This window comes from Carassius carassius, chromosome 28 (assembly GCF_963082965.1).
Source record: "Carassius carassius chromosome 28, fCarCar2.1, whole genome shotgun sequence".
Lineage (NCBI taxonomy): Eukaryota > Metazoa > Chordata > Actinopteri > Cypriniformes > Cyprinidae > Carassius > Carassius carassius.
In genome coordinates, this window is record NC_081782.1 from 5,386,736 (window position 1) to 5,402,333 (window position 15,598).

Consider the following 15,598-nt stretch of genomic DNA (forward strand, 5'->3'; position numbering starts at 1 on the left):
CATCGCCTTAGCATACCATTCCCAAGGCAAGCCATGCCCCCGGGGGTGAGGGCTCACTCCACACAGAGTGTGGCCTCCTCCTATGCTCTGGCACACTGTGCCTCTCTGGCAGACATCTGTCAAGCTGTGGGCTGGGAGACACCTAACACCTTTGCAAGGTTTTACAACCTTTTGTAGAGCCAGTTTCTTCCTGTGTGTTGGGTAACAGGTAATGGCGGGTATGTGAACGCCTTTCTTCTCCCAGTAGAGTTCCCCGGTTGGCGTACCATGGTCGAGCATCCTCCAGCACCCTCGGCGGTAAGACTTAGTGAAGCAGTCTCGCGCCAGGTCCAGTACTGGTGTTAGCATACCCGGAGTTCCGGTCAGCCCCGGTTATTGGGCTAGGTGTCCATATGGCTTGATTCCCTACGGGTAATCCCATGTGTGTATTCTTCCATGGTAAGGTTTTCCTCTTGGTAAACCTGTGTCTTTCCATGACAGACTTCCTCTGTCAGTCTCTTCTGGCAGCTGTTCCGTCCCTATTCCAAGGTAGGACCTGCCTCAGAGACTCATTCCACATGTAGTACTTCACCCTGGGTCACCATATCAGTATCTCCACGTCACTTCCCTACGGGTAGTTCCCTAGAACTAGAAACTAGAGGATGCATTCCGATGTTCCCTTGAAAGGGAGCCACTTAATATTTGTCCCAAATTATTGTTAAAGTACATAATCACTTCATCCTGGGCTGGAAGACTGAGTAGTAATGTGCATCTTTCAGCACAACATTTGTCTTTCTGTCTGTGTGCTTTATATAGAGAGCTAATAATTGCCATATATTACGCTTTCTTTAAAAAAGAAGGCATTAACTTGTTCCCCTCCTTAGCACTCAGTCTTTCAATATATTTACAAACTGCAAATGCTCATAAACACAGAATCATAGTCAATAAAAAATAACATGAATTTTTGGGGAAGAAAACATTATTTTTACGATCTGTCTGGAATAGCAGTGAATACAATTGATATATGTGGTGTCTCTTTTCTTTAAGTCAATTCTTGTGCATGCATGCAGAATTGGTCTGTCTCTGACTGCAACAGAAAGTTACTGACATTATTGACACCTACCACACACTTTGGTCTGTTAATGTCTGGGATTAATGCAAATTAGTTAAGGTTGCTAAACAGCAAGTATAACAATATAACATAGATGACTCATCCTGCAGTACAGATTTTTTTTTTCGTCAAATGCTGTAGTCTAGAATGGGAATGTCCCTCCAATTCGTGCAAATAAATCAACAAGGTGCTAAAATGGAAAACACATACTGATCTGTTTTAATGCTTTATTTATGTTTATATTCTCACACAGGTATGCTGGAAAACATTGGCAATGGCAGAGTAGAGCAGAGATAACAATATTGATGTGAAATAAATGCAAGTCAACAACAAACTCAGTACAAGCATAATGACTAAGAAAAACAGACTGATTATTTCTGAAAGTGTTCAATCTGATGTATGTATTTATATTGACAATTTAAAAACACTGTATTGAACTATGTGTTGTTCATTATCATCAGATGTTTCCATACATGTTAAGTTCATCCATGTTGGTGTATTCAGCATCAGAATCATCTACCTTAATATATTTTAATAAAATACAAGGATGCAAAGGTCAGCCAATAACATACTTCATGATAGCATTTGAAATCATAAAATCAGAATATGTTTTTGACTGTTTAATAATTGTATACTCACTGAGTAGGACTTTGGCTCACTGCAGTGCATGGTGAAATATAATAAAAAAACATTTTTCTTTTTTAAATCAAATAAATATCTGCCTTAATTATGTCAACTGTTATGTTATATCATTTTTGAAGTGGTAGAAAAACATAAACGATGAAATTAATGATTGAATATAATCATATTTTCCTGCGTAACAAATGTGGTTCAAATGCACTTGTACTGTACCTCTTTGGTGACGGCATACGAGGTTTGGAGAAAGGCTTGTTTTCGGTCATCGTACATGTATTGGTTCTGTGAAGAGAAAAGTTTTATTTTTTCAAATACGCCTTTAATAGGCCTTATTAAGACTCAAAAATCAAATCTGTGTTGTCATAGTAGAATGTGTTAGTGAAATTTTTGATAGTAAATATCTTAATGTGTAAAGTCAACTATTAGTAAACTATTTGTTGTTTGATTATCATGATTGTAGTGTTACTGCTTTGATGCCAACATTCAACATTATTATTATATTTTTTTTTTTTTTTTTTTGCACCGCCAAGAATCAGCCACTCTTGAATTAATCATCATTTTTAACAAATCAGTAAAAGGACTGATTCTATGTAACAAGATACCACTTGTTAGTGCATTAGGGTAATTTGACAACTAACAGAGTAAACTAACAGTAAAGCCGTCTTATATTTTACCTTACTATGTTGTTCTTACCTAATTTTACTCCTGTTTTCCCTGTTACTCCAACCTGCTCTTCCCTCAGACCTACTGAAGTGCCTGGTGGAAAAATAAAAAAAATTAGATTTGAGACTGAATATAATCAGACAAATGAGAGATAAGAAAATTCCAACCTTGAAAATCTATTCCAACGTGATCTCCTACATCATCATAAAGAGAATTAATGAATGAAGAGGTTAATGTCATACATACCTCTCCTCAAACGGTGTTAATGACCCTTGCATATCATTAACAGGCTGTCTACAATTAGTAATGACAATGTGAGAAGCTAAAATAACTCATTACATAGAAATATTTAATTCTAAACTTTCAATTTATGAAGTTAGCCTAAAGTAACAAACAGTTACCGTTGTCGTTTCCTGTAAACGATGAATGCAGTAATTGCGCAAGTGAGGAGAAACACAAGTGATGGAGCTAGAATGTAAAACCCAATAGTCTTCAGTCCAATGCTTGCAGAGTCTGCATCTTTATGGACACGGGCTAAAACATTTAGACAATATTATTAGCGCAAAATTGAAATGATAATAATGAACCAAAAGGCCCATGACTTAAAAAATCCACTATGCATAAATCACTTACACTGTGCATTTTTGTCTTTTGTAACTGTCACTGTTATGCCACCATGATATGTTACAGAACACTCAATGGTTGAGCCTTCTGTCTTTACAACACTTGTGCGTGTCAGAGTGATTTTCCACAAGCCATTTTTAAAAAGCTCATTGTCTATATGATCAGATCCTTCTATTCCATTCAGAGTGATGGTTGGTTTGCTGTATGGACACGTGTGGAAAGTTGAACATACTACTGTGATGGTTTCACCTGTTCTTTCACCTCCATAAATATTGATGCTGGGCTGCTGTGGACTTGCTACAAATAGCAGAAATGTCACAATTAGGCAACACACTCTCATAACTAGATAGGGAGTCAAGCAAATTTGGAGAACAAAGTATTTATGTACCATCAACTAGAATTGTAGAAGTGACATCATAAAATGCGTAGGTGCTCTTTCCAACATTTTCAGGGTCAATCCATGTGTACAATTTCTCTCCGTGATGGGATGGTTTCAGGTTTTTGATCAGCAGACTGCAATCCCAACTTGAGTTTCCATATAAATCAGTATATCCTTTAAATTTCTCAATAACATCATTTGGATTCAGTGGATCGTAAACTAAAGGATAACCTCTAGAGACGTACTGATACCACACAATTCTGTTTGGGTTTTCAGGTGGGTATGATGTGTAGCTGAAAGAACATGGTATGACCAGACAGGAACCTTTGAGACCGTGAATTTCCTTTGGCATTCTCACTTCCCAACCCAAAGCATCATACAGCAGAACAACTGTTGGACGAATGTTGGAAAACATTAATGGCAGAGTATTTAAGCTGTCTTATTTATATTCAGCTTTATAGTTTTATTACTACTGCTATTATTATTAGAATAATATTACTGTATGAAAAATAGCAAATTAAAAAATTTCAGTACATTTGCTAGTATTAGTATTAGTAACTGTTGTCAACATTGTTTCAAGGGTGTAATTATTAACAATGAATTCTTAATTCTGGTCAACAGTCATTTAAATAGTTTATATTTCTTTCTGAAGTGTTATTCACTTGCATGCCCATATGTTTTTGGAAATATTGGAATTTTGCTGCACTTTTACGCATGTAGCATTTATCATTCATCATTTTTAAAGTAATGATTTAATTTGATTGGATGAATAAATGTATGGCAGCAGAGATGCAAATATTAAAGAAAACAGAGACTGTACCTTGAAAAATTAAACGAAGTAACAAATCTCCTGTCATATTCCCGATTGCCATTTTATAAGAAACAGATTGTTAATAGCAGCCAATATAGCTTTCTAACAAGCACGTCTTAAGAATGGAAATGTCCTTTAGGGAACTGGTATACCAGTTAAATTGCAAGGTTTTTTGTACTTTCTGTCTGTCTTTGGTTTTCGTCAGCTGTTCCCTGTAACCAACAGAAACTATACAGAGAAGTGAAAGTGGCTTCAACATAAACGAGATTAATCATGTCTATTCTTTAAATTTAACATAGCCTATAATTTCCTTGTTTTCTACCATTCTTGGTCCTCTGCTCAAACAAATGCTTTGGTTAAGAATCTAGTATCAAGCCAATTCCAAAACTTTTATATTTGGTCCATATCTTAAACTTTCAAAGGTTATGGATATCTGAAGATGGCTAATTCATGAGTACTTGAATAAGCTTGCTTCTATAGGTTTCTACATAAGGGAAAGTGAATATACATCCATATTTGTCTTGGGGGATCTGAATGCTGATATATCAGATATTAATTCACTTTTTGGTCAACACTTGACACAATTTTGCAAAGATAACAAGGATATTTTGTCCACTAAGGAATTACTGCCAGCTGATAGCTATACACATGTTAGTGAAGCATGGCATACTATATCCTGGTTGGACCACTGCATATCTACAGCTGATGCACATGATTGTACAACCCGAATAACGGAAAAGTTGGGACGTTTTTTTAATTTTAATAAAATGAAAACTAAAAGACTTTCAAATCACATGAGCCAATATTTTATTCACAATAGAACATAGATAACATAGCAAATGTTTAAACTGAGAAAGTTTACAATTTTATGCACAAAATGAGCTCATTTCAATTTTGATTTCTGCTACAGGTCTCAAAATAGTTGGGACGGGGCATGTTTACCATTGTGTAGCATCTCCTTTTCTTTTCAAAACAGTTTGAAGACGTCTGGGCATTGAGGCTATGAGTTGCTGGATGGAGTTTTGCTGTTGGAATTTGGTCCCATTCTTGCCTTATATAGATTTCCAGCTGCTGAAGAGTTCGTGGTCGTCTTTGACGTATTTTTCGTTTAATGATGCGCCAAATGTTCTCTATAGGTGAAAGATCTGGACTGCAGGCAGGCCAGGTTAGCACCCGGACTCTTCTACGACGAAGCCATGCTGTTGTTATAGCTGCAGTATGTGGTTTTGCATTGTCCTGCTGAAATAAACAAGGCCTTCCCTGAAATAGACGTTATTTGGAGGGAAGCATATGTTGCTCTAAAACCTTTATATACCTTTCAGCATTCACAGAGCCTTCCAAAACATGCAAGCTGCCCATACCGTATGCACTTATGCACCCCCATACCATCAGAGATGCTGGCTTTTGAACTGAACGCTGATAACATGCTGGAAGGTCTCCCTCCTCTTTAGCCCGGAGGACACGGCGTCCGTGATTTCCAACAAGAATGTCAAATTTGGACTCGTCTGACCATAAAACACTATTCCACTTTGAAATAGTCCATTTTAAATGAGCCTTGGCCCACAGGACACGACGGCGCTTCTGGACCATGTTCACATATGGCTTCCTTTTTGCATGATAGAGCTTTAGTTGGCATCTGCTGATGGCACGGCGGATTGTGTTTACCGACAGTGGTTTCTGAAAGTATTCCTGGGCCCATTTAGTAATGTCATTGACACAATCATGGCGATGAGTGATGCAGTGTCGTCTGAGAGCCCGAAGAGCACGGGCATCCAATAAAGGTCTCCGGCCTTGTCCCTTACGCACAGAGATTTCTCCAGTTTCTCTGAATCTTTTGATGATGTTATGCACTGTAGATGATGAGATTTGCAAAGCATTTGCAATTTGACGTTGAGGAACATTGTTTTTAAAGTTTTCCACAATTTTTTTACGCAGTCTTTCACAGATTGGAGAGCCTCTGCCCATCTTTACTTCTGAGAGACTCTGCTTCTCTAAGACAAAGCTTTTATAGCTAATCATGTTACAGACCTGATATCAATTAACTTAATTAATCACTAGATGTTCTCCCAGCTGAATCTTTTCAAACTGCTTGCTTTTTTAGCCATTTGTTGCCCCCGTGCCAACTTTTTTGAGACCTGTAGCAGGCATTAAATTTTAAATGAGCTAATTAAGTGGATAAAAGTGTAAAATCTCTCAGTTTAAACATTTGCTACGTTATCTATGTTCTATTGTGAATAAAATATTGGCTCATGTGATTTGAAATTCCTTTAGTTTTCATTTTATTAAAATTTAAAAAACGTCCCAACTTTTCCGGAATTCGGGTTGTATAAAGGAGGCTGAGATCCTATATGGTCTGGCCAGCAGACCATATTCCTGTCTCTATGTTCAAAAATGTTAAGGGTTCATCTTCAGTTCTCTCTTCACAGCAGTTCAGTTAGTGCACTGTTTGAGTACATGAATTACTCCGGGATATTGGTTTGTTTGAACTCAGAGGGAGTGTCAGCCACATTAAAAAAGTTAACAGCTTAAGTCATTTGTGGATTAATGTGTATTGGAGACGCGAACCGTTTAAAACGATTCAGTTTGATTTGGTGAACTCAAAAAGATCCGGTTACATCAAATGATTAGTTCGCGAACTGGATATCACAAACTGCTTTGATTTGAACTCTCTCAATGATAATGATAAATTAAGTCGTAGTTTTTGCTATTTTGCTATTATCGATGCTTCAAAATATTCTAACTGACCCTCTGATGTCACATGGACTACTTTGATGATGTTTTTCTTACCTTTCTGGACATGGACAGTATAACGTACACACAGCTTCAATGGAGGGACTGAGAGCTCTCGGACTAAATCTAAAATATCTTAAACTGTGTTCCGAAGATATCACGGGTTTGGAACGACATGAGGGTGAGTTATTAATGACATAATTTGGATTTTTGGGTGAACTATCCCTTTAAGCACTTTGGTAGGACACTGGCTACTTTAAATTTGCTATATAAATAAAGCTGACATTGACATAATATAATTCATACCAAGCTACTGCATGTGGCATTAATAATTTAAATGTTATTCTTATTGTTCTTAAAATGTAGAGCTATAATGTGCTGTATTTCTCATTATTTTACAGGTAAAAGTCTGACCTTTACCAAAAGGATGACCCAGATTGGGTGCCATCTGTTGGACTGACAGGTCACCACGGAGGTTCACCTCAGTCAACCAAAGAAACAGGAAACTCAAGCTACAAGCGCCGCATGAACCGAACCCAGCAGAGACTGAAGGATGAAGCTAGGGCTGCTGCTGCTGCTGAGACTGATGATGACCCCACCGCAAGTTATGTCAGCGATAATTTTTGATGCACAGGGACTCAAACTGAATTGACTGGTGATGCCATTGAGACTATGACCACTAAACTTCAAAGTCTTAGAACTGAAAACATTCAGTTGAGCTCTGATGTTGCACATGTGTCCACTTCCTATGACCATAGTGCCTGTGTTGATAAGGATGAAAAGGTTTTATTTTTCACATACCAGATACTGTTAATACTCTTCACATTCCTTAGTCCCTACCTCCCTGTGAGGAAGTCACTTGATAAGTTTAAGCAGTTGATGGTGACATTGAAGCGTATTATGCTTAATGTTACCACAACCTTCCTGTCATATGCATTCAACATGTCAATAGCCACTGCTTCAAGGATAGTCACTGATGTCATTGATGTCATGTTTATTCACATGAAGCCACTTATCATATGGCCAGATCAATTGCAAAAAAAAAAACATGCCAATGCAATTCAGGAAACATTTTGGGGGAAAAATGTGCTGTTATTATTGACTGTTTTGAGGTTTTCATAGAACGTCCATCTAACCTTATAGCCAGAGCAGAAATATGGTCTTCCTACAAGCACCATAACACTGTTAAATGCTTGATTGGTATTACAAACCAGGGCACTGTCTCCTACATTTCAAATGCATGGGGAGGGAGAGTAAGTGACAAATACATAACTGAAAACTCTTGCTTTTTCTGACAACATACTTCCTGGTGATCTAGTTCTTGCTGACTGTGGCTTTAATATTCAGGCCACTTTAGGTTGTAGAATGGCTCATGTACAAATTCCAGCCTTCACTCGTGGAAAGTCACAGTTAGCTCCTGTTGACTTAGAACCCACAAGGAAAATTGCCAACATCAGGATTCATGTTGAGTGTTTGATTTGTTGTGTGCGCCAGAAATACACCATTTTGGGCGGAATATTGCCAATAGATTTCGTGATGTGCAAAGATAGTGATGGGTATTGTACCATAGATAAGATTGCACTTGTCTGTTGTGCTCTGGTGAACTTTTGTCCATCAGTAGTTGATTTTGACTAAAGTATATTTTTATATGCACTTTGCCAATAAAAATATAAATTAACCCATGTCTGGACTTGTCTATATAGCCTATAAATGATTGTTTATTTACAGTCATTAGGTCATTGTTATTGTTTTGTTGTGGACGACAACACACAGCATATCACTATCATCAGAAAACAGATTTATTAAAGGAAAAACACACTTTTATCAGAACACTTATAATAAACTATACATTATAATATAGGGCAAGAAGAGGGAGCTAACTCGTAGGGATCTGCACCGCCAATAAATCATAATTTCTCGAAATATCGTGCCTTTTCTTGTGGTCCAAATCCTTCCCTATATGCATTTGCATCTTGGACAGGTTTTGATGAGGTTTTCGGTTGTTTAGACATGGGTACATTCACTTAAAGTATCCAATGTGCACTGTACTCCATTCAGTTTTTTACACGAAGTGCCTCCACAATGGCCATGCATCTGGGTTACCGCCCAGAACGAGAAGTCGGTGAAACTGTTATTTGTGTTTGCGCACGTGATATCAGGAAGTAATGTACGTTATATTAAGGTTGCTTTGTTCTTATTTTCAAGTGTATTTGAGTACTGTGTAAAGCGCTATATAAATATAAGTATTATTTTTATTATTATTATTATAAGGTGCTGAGAGCTGCAGAGAGGGTGATCCGCAGAGCTTAGGGTTAGGGTTAGGGTTAGGGTTAGGGTTAGGTTTTGGTTTCGGCTTCTTCAACTCTCTGTATAGTTTTAGACCCCACCTCTACACCTCAACCATCTCAACCATGCTACTTTGCAATTGAGCTTTAGCACCTGCCTGGCTATTAATTCACCTTTCCACTCCTGTAAGTCCACTATTTCTGCACGAAAAGGAGGGATGATTTCATCTCTTCACTGGTGTTTAAATATCTTTCGATCATTTTTTTCAATATCTCTCTTTTTGTGTATGATGATGATCTCTTGAAGCTTTTTAATGAGAAATCACTTGTAGATTTCCTTTATGCTGGACTATTTGTTGGTATCTGACCATTAATTAATTATTTTTAAACTACAGCATTCTTTCCATTTCCTTAGAAGTAGAAATCATCTTAGAAATGATTTGTAGGCCTAAATTCAATGTGGTTTGGTCATTCAGCAAATTGTTAGATTACAGTATATATACATTATACATGGTCATAAACACATCCTGAACATCTCTCATGTTTACTTTTCCTAGCTGCACCATTAGTCTGCTGATAGCAGCACATTAGACACCTCCATTAGAGGGGGTTTCATTTTCTGAACTAAACCACTGCCACAGGAAGTGAGCTTCAAACTTAGATGCCAGTATTGACATATCTCTTCATCTCTACCAGGAAAGTGCGCTTTTAGTTTCTTTTATGTCGTAAATGTTACTATGCAAATATGAAAAGTTAGAAATACACTTGGGTGAAGTTTTTCTTTTGTTTCTCGGTTTTAACATTTTTAGGACAACCACTGAGAACAAAAGATTCAAGTTCAAGGTAAAACATTTTTATATTTCTTTATTTTTATTTTACTATGGTAAAAAATACATTTGGTTGTTGTCAGATTACTAACCTAATCAGTTAAGCATAAAAAGCACTATGCTTCTTCAAACAATACTTTTTTGGCATGTGATTATGTCATCATAGCGTGAAAATGTTGTTTGAGAAACATTTATGGTGTCATCAGCAAATTCTAATTCACTCAAAGTCTGTAACTGTTTAAGGACAATATAGTAGTCATTTACTGCAGCAATAAATGAGTTGCATCATGGGGCAGTAGGCCTGATTTGTTTGCTACAATAAATGCAGATTGAATAAAATATGGTGACAAAATATATAATAATTAAAACACACAAAACACAGAAAAACAATTAGAAGTAATTACCAAATTGAAACTTTCGGCATGCAAGGATGAAAAAAATAAAATAAATAAAAATAAAAAAGGAAGGAGAAACAAACTGAACAGAATAACTGTATTTATTTCATTAGCAGCAGACAGAATGATGATTCCTGAAGGGATTCCTCTGCTTCTGCTTGGTATGAAATGTCTATATTATATACTGAATGCAGATTTTTATAAATTATTGTCCTAATTTATCGATATAAACTGAAAGTGTGACTGATGTTGTTTTTCCTGCAGTTCTTCTTATGGGCTCCTTCACCGGCTCAAACAATGAACTAATAAAAGTGCCTGAGGAAACAGAACAAATTGATGAAGGATCATGTGTGACCATCCACTGTTCTTACAAAAAATCAGAGGAGAAAACATATACTCTCTTATGGTTTAAAGATCCAAAATTTAATGGAATATCAAAAATGTTTGACGGGACTATTTTATACAGTAACACAGAAGAACGTCCCGAGTCGGCAGGTTACTCCAGCAGAGTGAAATACATCACTGATGAAACATCACAAGAAAACCAAAGAAACTGGATCAAATGTGATTTAAGAATCACCGATCTTCAAACAAAAGATAGTGGGAACTACAGTTTTAGATTTATTGTTTCCAGCAACATGAAATATATGAGTACAGCTATGAATCTCAAAGTTACAGGTGAGAAATGATTATTGAATGGGATTAATCTTACTGAAAAAATAAAATCTGTCTTCATTTATTCACCCTCAAGTCTAAACATATTGCTTCCTTTTTTCCATGGAACACAAAACAGATGTTTATTAGTTCTTGTTGCTGTTTTGCAAACAATGAAATTGAATGTGAAAAATGGCTCCAAAAACCCAGACTGTTTGAAGCCATCATGAAGATGCCACTGGTTCTTATGCATTTTATAAATAGCCAAATGTAATGCACTCCTCTGAGTTTTCTTTGTCTCCATGTCAAACATTGAATTTGTTTAATGCACAGCTATTTGTGGATTATCCTGCTTAGGGGCATTGGTCACAATTGCAGATGAAACAACAAAACTGCTGATTTTTATTTCCAATTCTGACTTTTTTCTTGCAAATACGACACACAATTTGGACTTTTCTTCGTAGTACTGTGAGTTTATATTTTGAAAAACTCTTCTCATAATTCCTTTTTTTTTCAGAACTCGTGCATGAAAAAAGTCATAATTGTGAGGTAAAAAGTCACAATTATCTATTTTTATTCTGTGACAGAAATAAGCTTTCATAGAGAATCTGTTTTTTTTTTTTTTTGAGCAAAGGTTCTGCCTTACTTTTTTCACTCCTTATTCTTCTCCTGATTCCAGGCAATCCTTGTAAGGTGCACATTGAATCATCAAAGCTGAAGAATCCAGTCAGTGAGTCAGACAAATTCACTGTTCGCTGTTCCACATTTGGTTCCTGTGATTTTCATCCTGAGTGGCTCGTCCATACATCAGGACAAAAGCAAGAATGGACGTCCTCCTCGTCGACTGATATGATTATAGAGACTGAAGAAGATAAAGAAGGCAGAAAGATCACCAAATTGAAGCTTAGTGTTAAATGGAAGGATGACAGAAGGATTCTGTCTTGTCGTCCAGCGAAGAGTGAGGACAGCTGCCAGATCAGGAATATCACACTGTTTGTGGAATGTGAGTGTGTATATCATGTGTTTATGAACAAATACTGTATATTTAGTGTATACAGTCACTGACTGAGCAGTATTCACTCCAGCTGCCCACTTCATCTCGTTTCTTCTCTAGATGCACCTAAAGAGGTAAAAGCAACAGTGAGCTCTGAGGATGTGAAGGAGGGAGATTCTGTCACTCTCTCCTGCACCAGCAGAGGTCAGCCTGATGTCAGCTTCTCATGGTTCAAAAAAGAGAGAATAGAGAAGTCTCAACAAATGTCTGACTTGAAACTAAATAATGTGAAACCAAAAGACAGTGGAGAATATTACTGTGAAGCTGAAAACAAGCATGGGGCAGAGGAATCAAATATCATTAAAATTGATGTGAAGTGTGAGTATAATGTTTTATATAAATAGATACCTTTGAAGAAACTCACAAAGGTTTTGAACTTCAGTACTCCATCTGTTATAATTTAATTTAAATTTTAAAATGTACTAAATATGCATTTCTTGTGCCTGCATTTTTCAGATGGTCCAAAAGGTGTCAAAGTGCAACCTGTTAACATTAAAGATCTCAAAGAGGGAGATGAACTGACACTCAAGTGTTTAGTCCAGAGAGGTAACCCAGCAGTCTATCAGTTCATGTGGTACAAAAATTCCCAAGACCAGAGTGAAACCAGCGAGACATTCATCATCAGTAAAGTTACTGAAGAGGACAGAGGATCTTACCATTGCCAGGCCGATAACGGGATCAGAACAGCAACATCAGATATCCTCGAAGTATCTGTAAAGTGTAAGTATTTCTGTATAATATTTGTAGTATGTCTTTATATATCTGCACCTCCAACAAACTAATAAAGGGATTTGGTTATTGTTTATAATGAAACATCTGCTAAATATTAAATCAAACTCTTAACAGTCAGCTAATAAATTTATGATAGTTAGTATTACTTCATGTCATTTAGAAAGCTTTTGCAAAATTAACTAATTTAAATTCTAATTATCAAAAGCATATTAGATTATAAATCTCTTCACATAAATGTTACAATTAGCCTACATATTTCTAAAATAAAAACATGAATATTTTATTATATTATACAAATGCAAAGCAGAAAGTTGAGGGAAAACAAGAAACTAAATAAAATAAATAAATACAATTGTATTTCATAAGTAATAATCTTTTATTATTATTACTATCATTATTTAAATAAAGTTTCAAGGACTTTTGAGAAACATGAGATGCTTTAATTTTACTTGAAAGTGACCAAACTGATATACTTTAAGCATTAATTTTCCTAAATAATTTGAGTTTCATTTTCTTATATATCATAGATGCACCGAAAAATGTGACTGTAAGTGTTAAAGGAGAACAAACATTTGGGAGTGAGCTGACCCTTACATGTGAGGCTCGCGCCGATCCTGCTCCATCCTCATATGAGTGGAAGAAAGACTTCAATGGACAGTTAAAGACAATTGAACAGAAACATGAACAGAGACTACACTTTCTTTCTCTGGAAATCTCTGACTCTGGTCAGTACGCCTGTATTGCTCAAAACTCTATTGGAAAAACAGAATCTCCATTAGCAGAGATCAAGGTGAAACGTGAGTATTACTTACTAGTTATTTGACACACCTTAGATTTTAGTGACAAAATAAATAAATGCTTTTTGTCTTTTCTGACAGATATAAGATTGTCCAATGTTGTGTGATTGGTTTAACTAGTCTAATGAATGACTTGTCATGATAGCTGGGTTAATATCACACTGTCCAAATTTGTCGTTGTATAAAAATAAATCAAATAGTCAATGCATTCCATTTACCAGATATTATGAATATATTCATGTCCTTTTGCCTGTTTTCTATAGATGTTCCAATCATAAAAATTGTCCATAACATGACAACATTAAGTCAGTGGAATTGGGAGTTTCCAGTCTCTCTGACCTGCAGTGCAGATGCATATCCTCCTGCCACGGACTACAACTGGTACAGAGAGGAGGACAACGTGACCGTACTGTCAGAACATCAGAACTTCACTGTTCAGCCTCAGAACCCAGGAATGTATTACTGTACAGCAGCCAATGATATCGGAGAATCACGATCCGAAAACATCATGTTATTTATTGGCAGTGAGTATGAAATAACACATTTTAAATATGTATGTTCCAAATGACTCAAACTGGAATCAATTATTAGCTGCATTAAGCTAGAATTTCTTCCACCAGACTTTAGACATTACCCTATTTCTACAACTGCCTCTTTGGCATAACCATGATAACCAAGCAATTTTTTTTGTCAACTAATATTTTAATGATATCTGTCAGGGTGTAGGATAGTTTTCTGCATATCACTCCATGAAACCTTTATGAAAGAATAAAAATGCCATGGTATGTTGAAAGATTTTTAGGAAACATGCTAAGTTCACATAGGCCTACTTGTTTCTCTGGAAAACAATGCTACAGCCAGTTATTCTACTTTGAAGCATGTGATCCTGCCTGTTTACATTTACAGTAAAGACTCCAGGTCGCCAGTTGGTGGAAAACACCTTTTTCTAATATTTTGAAATTGTACTGCAATACCTACATCAACCACTAGCTGTCAATATTTCATACTGCGCATAAAGGTACAATTATACATGAGCACATTGTAAATGCATGATTAAAGCCAAATGCTTCCACAATTTGTATTTTTTTAAGTGGTTAACTGGGTAAATTTATGAATTATGAAATAAAAACAATGTCTTGATCTATTGAACACATAGTCCATATAATATAAGTCTGTATAATGTTGTTTGAAAGGGAAAATATTATATAAATAATGATTCTATAAGTGTGCCTTCTACTCCTTCACTTTTTAGTTTTACAGTGAGTTAATGTTGCATTAATATATAGTACTATTGATTAAAAAATAATTAATATTGTAAAATACTATTTCGTTATGTATCAAAGAACCATATATTTGCGTGATCAATTCTTGAGTAGATAATTTAAAAAAAACATTGTCTGAAAATGTATTTTAACTACATTGTGTGAAATGCAACAACATTGCTATGCATTTTTTGTTTGTTTGTTTGTTTTTGTTTGTTTGTTTCATTAAACGTTTGTCTTTGGGACTGCTGAACTGCCAATCTGAGAACATTTAAATGCTTGCATAAAACTGTGAATAAAAATAAAAAATAAATAAAAAGTCTCCTGTGCTCAGTGATTTAAAGAAGGAATTGCACCACAAGTTTGTTATAATATGACAATAATTGTTCACATATAAAATAATTTAATATAAAACTTTAATTGGACACAAAAATATAATTGAATCATATAATCATGTACAAAAATAGCATAAAAGAAGAAAATAACAATCTGCATAGTTTACAGATGTGACACTGGACCACAAAACAAGGCATAAGGGTCTTTAATTGAAAGATTAAATAATTTTATTTTTATTTATTTTTTCATTATCTGAAAGTTTTCAGCTTAAGGACAATATTTAGCCATGATACAACTATTTGAAAATTTATAATCTGATGTTA

General features: G+C 35.7%; 2 protein-coding genes across 2 annotated transcripts; one reads left to right on the top strand and one right to left on the bottom strand.

Moving 5' to 3' along the window:
- Positions 1-1,194: 1,194 nt before the first annotated feature.
- LOC132108360 (sialoadhesin-like) lies at positions 1,195-4,342 on the bottom strand. The gene is made up of 8 exons (XM_059515063.1): positions 4,213-4,342; positions 3,402-3,782; positions 3,023-3,310; positions 2,791-2,923; positions 2,636-2,683; positions 2,557-2,583; positions 2,420-2,482; positions 1,195-2,008 (listed from the first exon to the last, which is right to left on the bottom strand). The coding sequence occupies exons 1-8, from the start codon at positions 4,262-4,264 to the stop codon at positions 1,894-1,896; spliced, it is 1,107 nt and encodes a 368-aa protein (XP_059371046.1). The 5' UTR covers positions 4,265-4,342; the 3' UTR covers positions 1,195-1,893.
- A 6,030-nt stretch (positions 4,343-10,372) lies between these two features.
- LOC132107765 (B-cell receptor CD22-like) lies at positions 10,373-15,236 on the top strand. The gene is made up of 7 exons (XM_059513960.1): positions 10,373-10,601; positions 10,705-11,118; positions 11,774-12,097; positions 12,209-12,466; positions 12,605-12,868; positions 13,408-13,677; positions 13,941-15,236. The coding sequence occupies exons 1-7, from the start codon at positions 10,565-10,567 to the stop codon at positions 14,243-14,245; spliced, it is 1,872 nt and encodes a 623-aa protein (XP_059369943.1). The 5' UTR covers positions 10,373-10,564; the 3' UTR covers positions 14,246-15,236.
- The last annotated feature ends 362 nt before the right edge of the window (positions 15,237-15,598 follow it).

Coding starts and splice junctions, on each gene's coding strand:
- LOC132108360 (XM_059515063.1), bottom strand. CDS start 4,264: ATGGCAATCGGGAATATGACAGGAGATTTGTTACTTCGTTTAATTTTT. Junction 2,584..2,635: donor TTAACACCGTTTGAGGAGAG/GTATGTATGACA, acceptor ATGATGATGTAG/GAGATCACGTTGGAATAGAT. Junction 2,009..2,419: donor GAAAACAGGAGTAAAATTAG/GTAAGAACAACA, acceptor TTCTCTTCACAG/AACCAATACATGTACGATGA.
- LOC132107765 (XM_059513960.1), top strand. CDS start 10,565: ATGATGATTCCTGAAGGGATTCCTCTGCTTCTGCTTG. Junction 12,098..12,208: donor TATCACACTGTTTGTGGAAT/GTGAGTGTGTAT, acceptor TTTCTTCTCTAG/ATGCACCTAAAGAGGTAAAA. Junction 12,467..12,604: donor CATTAAAATTGATGTGAAGT/GTGAGTATAATG, acceptor TGCATTTTTCAG/ATGGTCCAAAAGGTGTCAAA.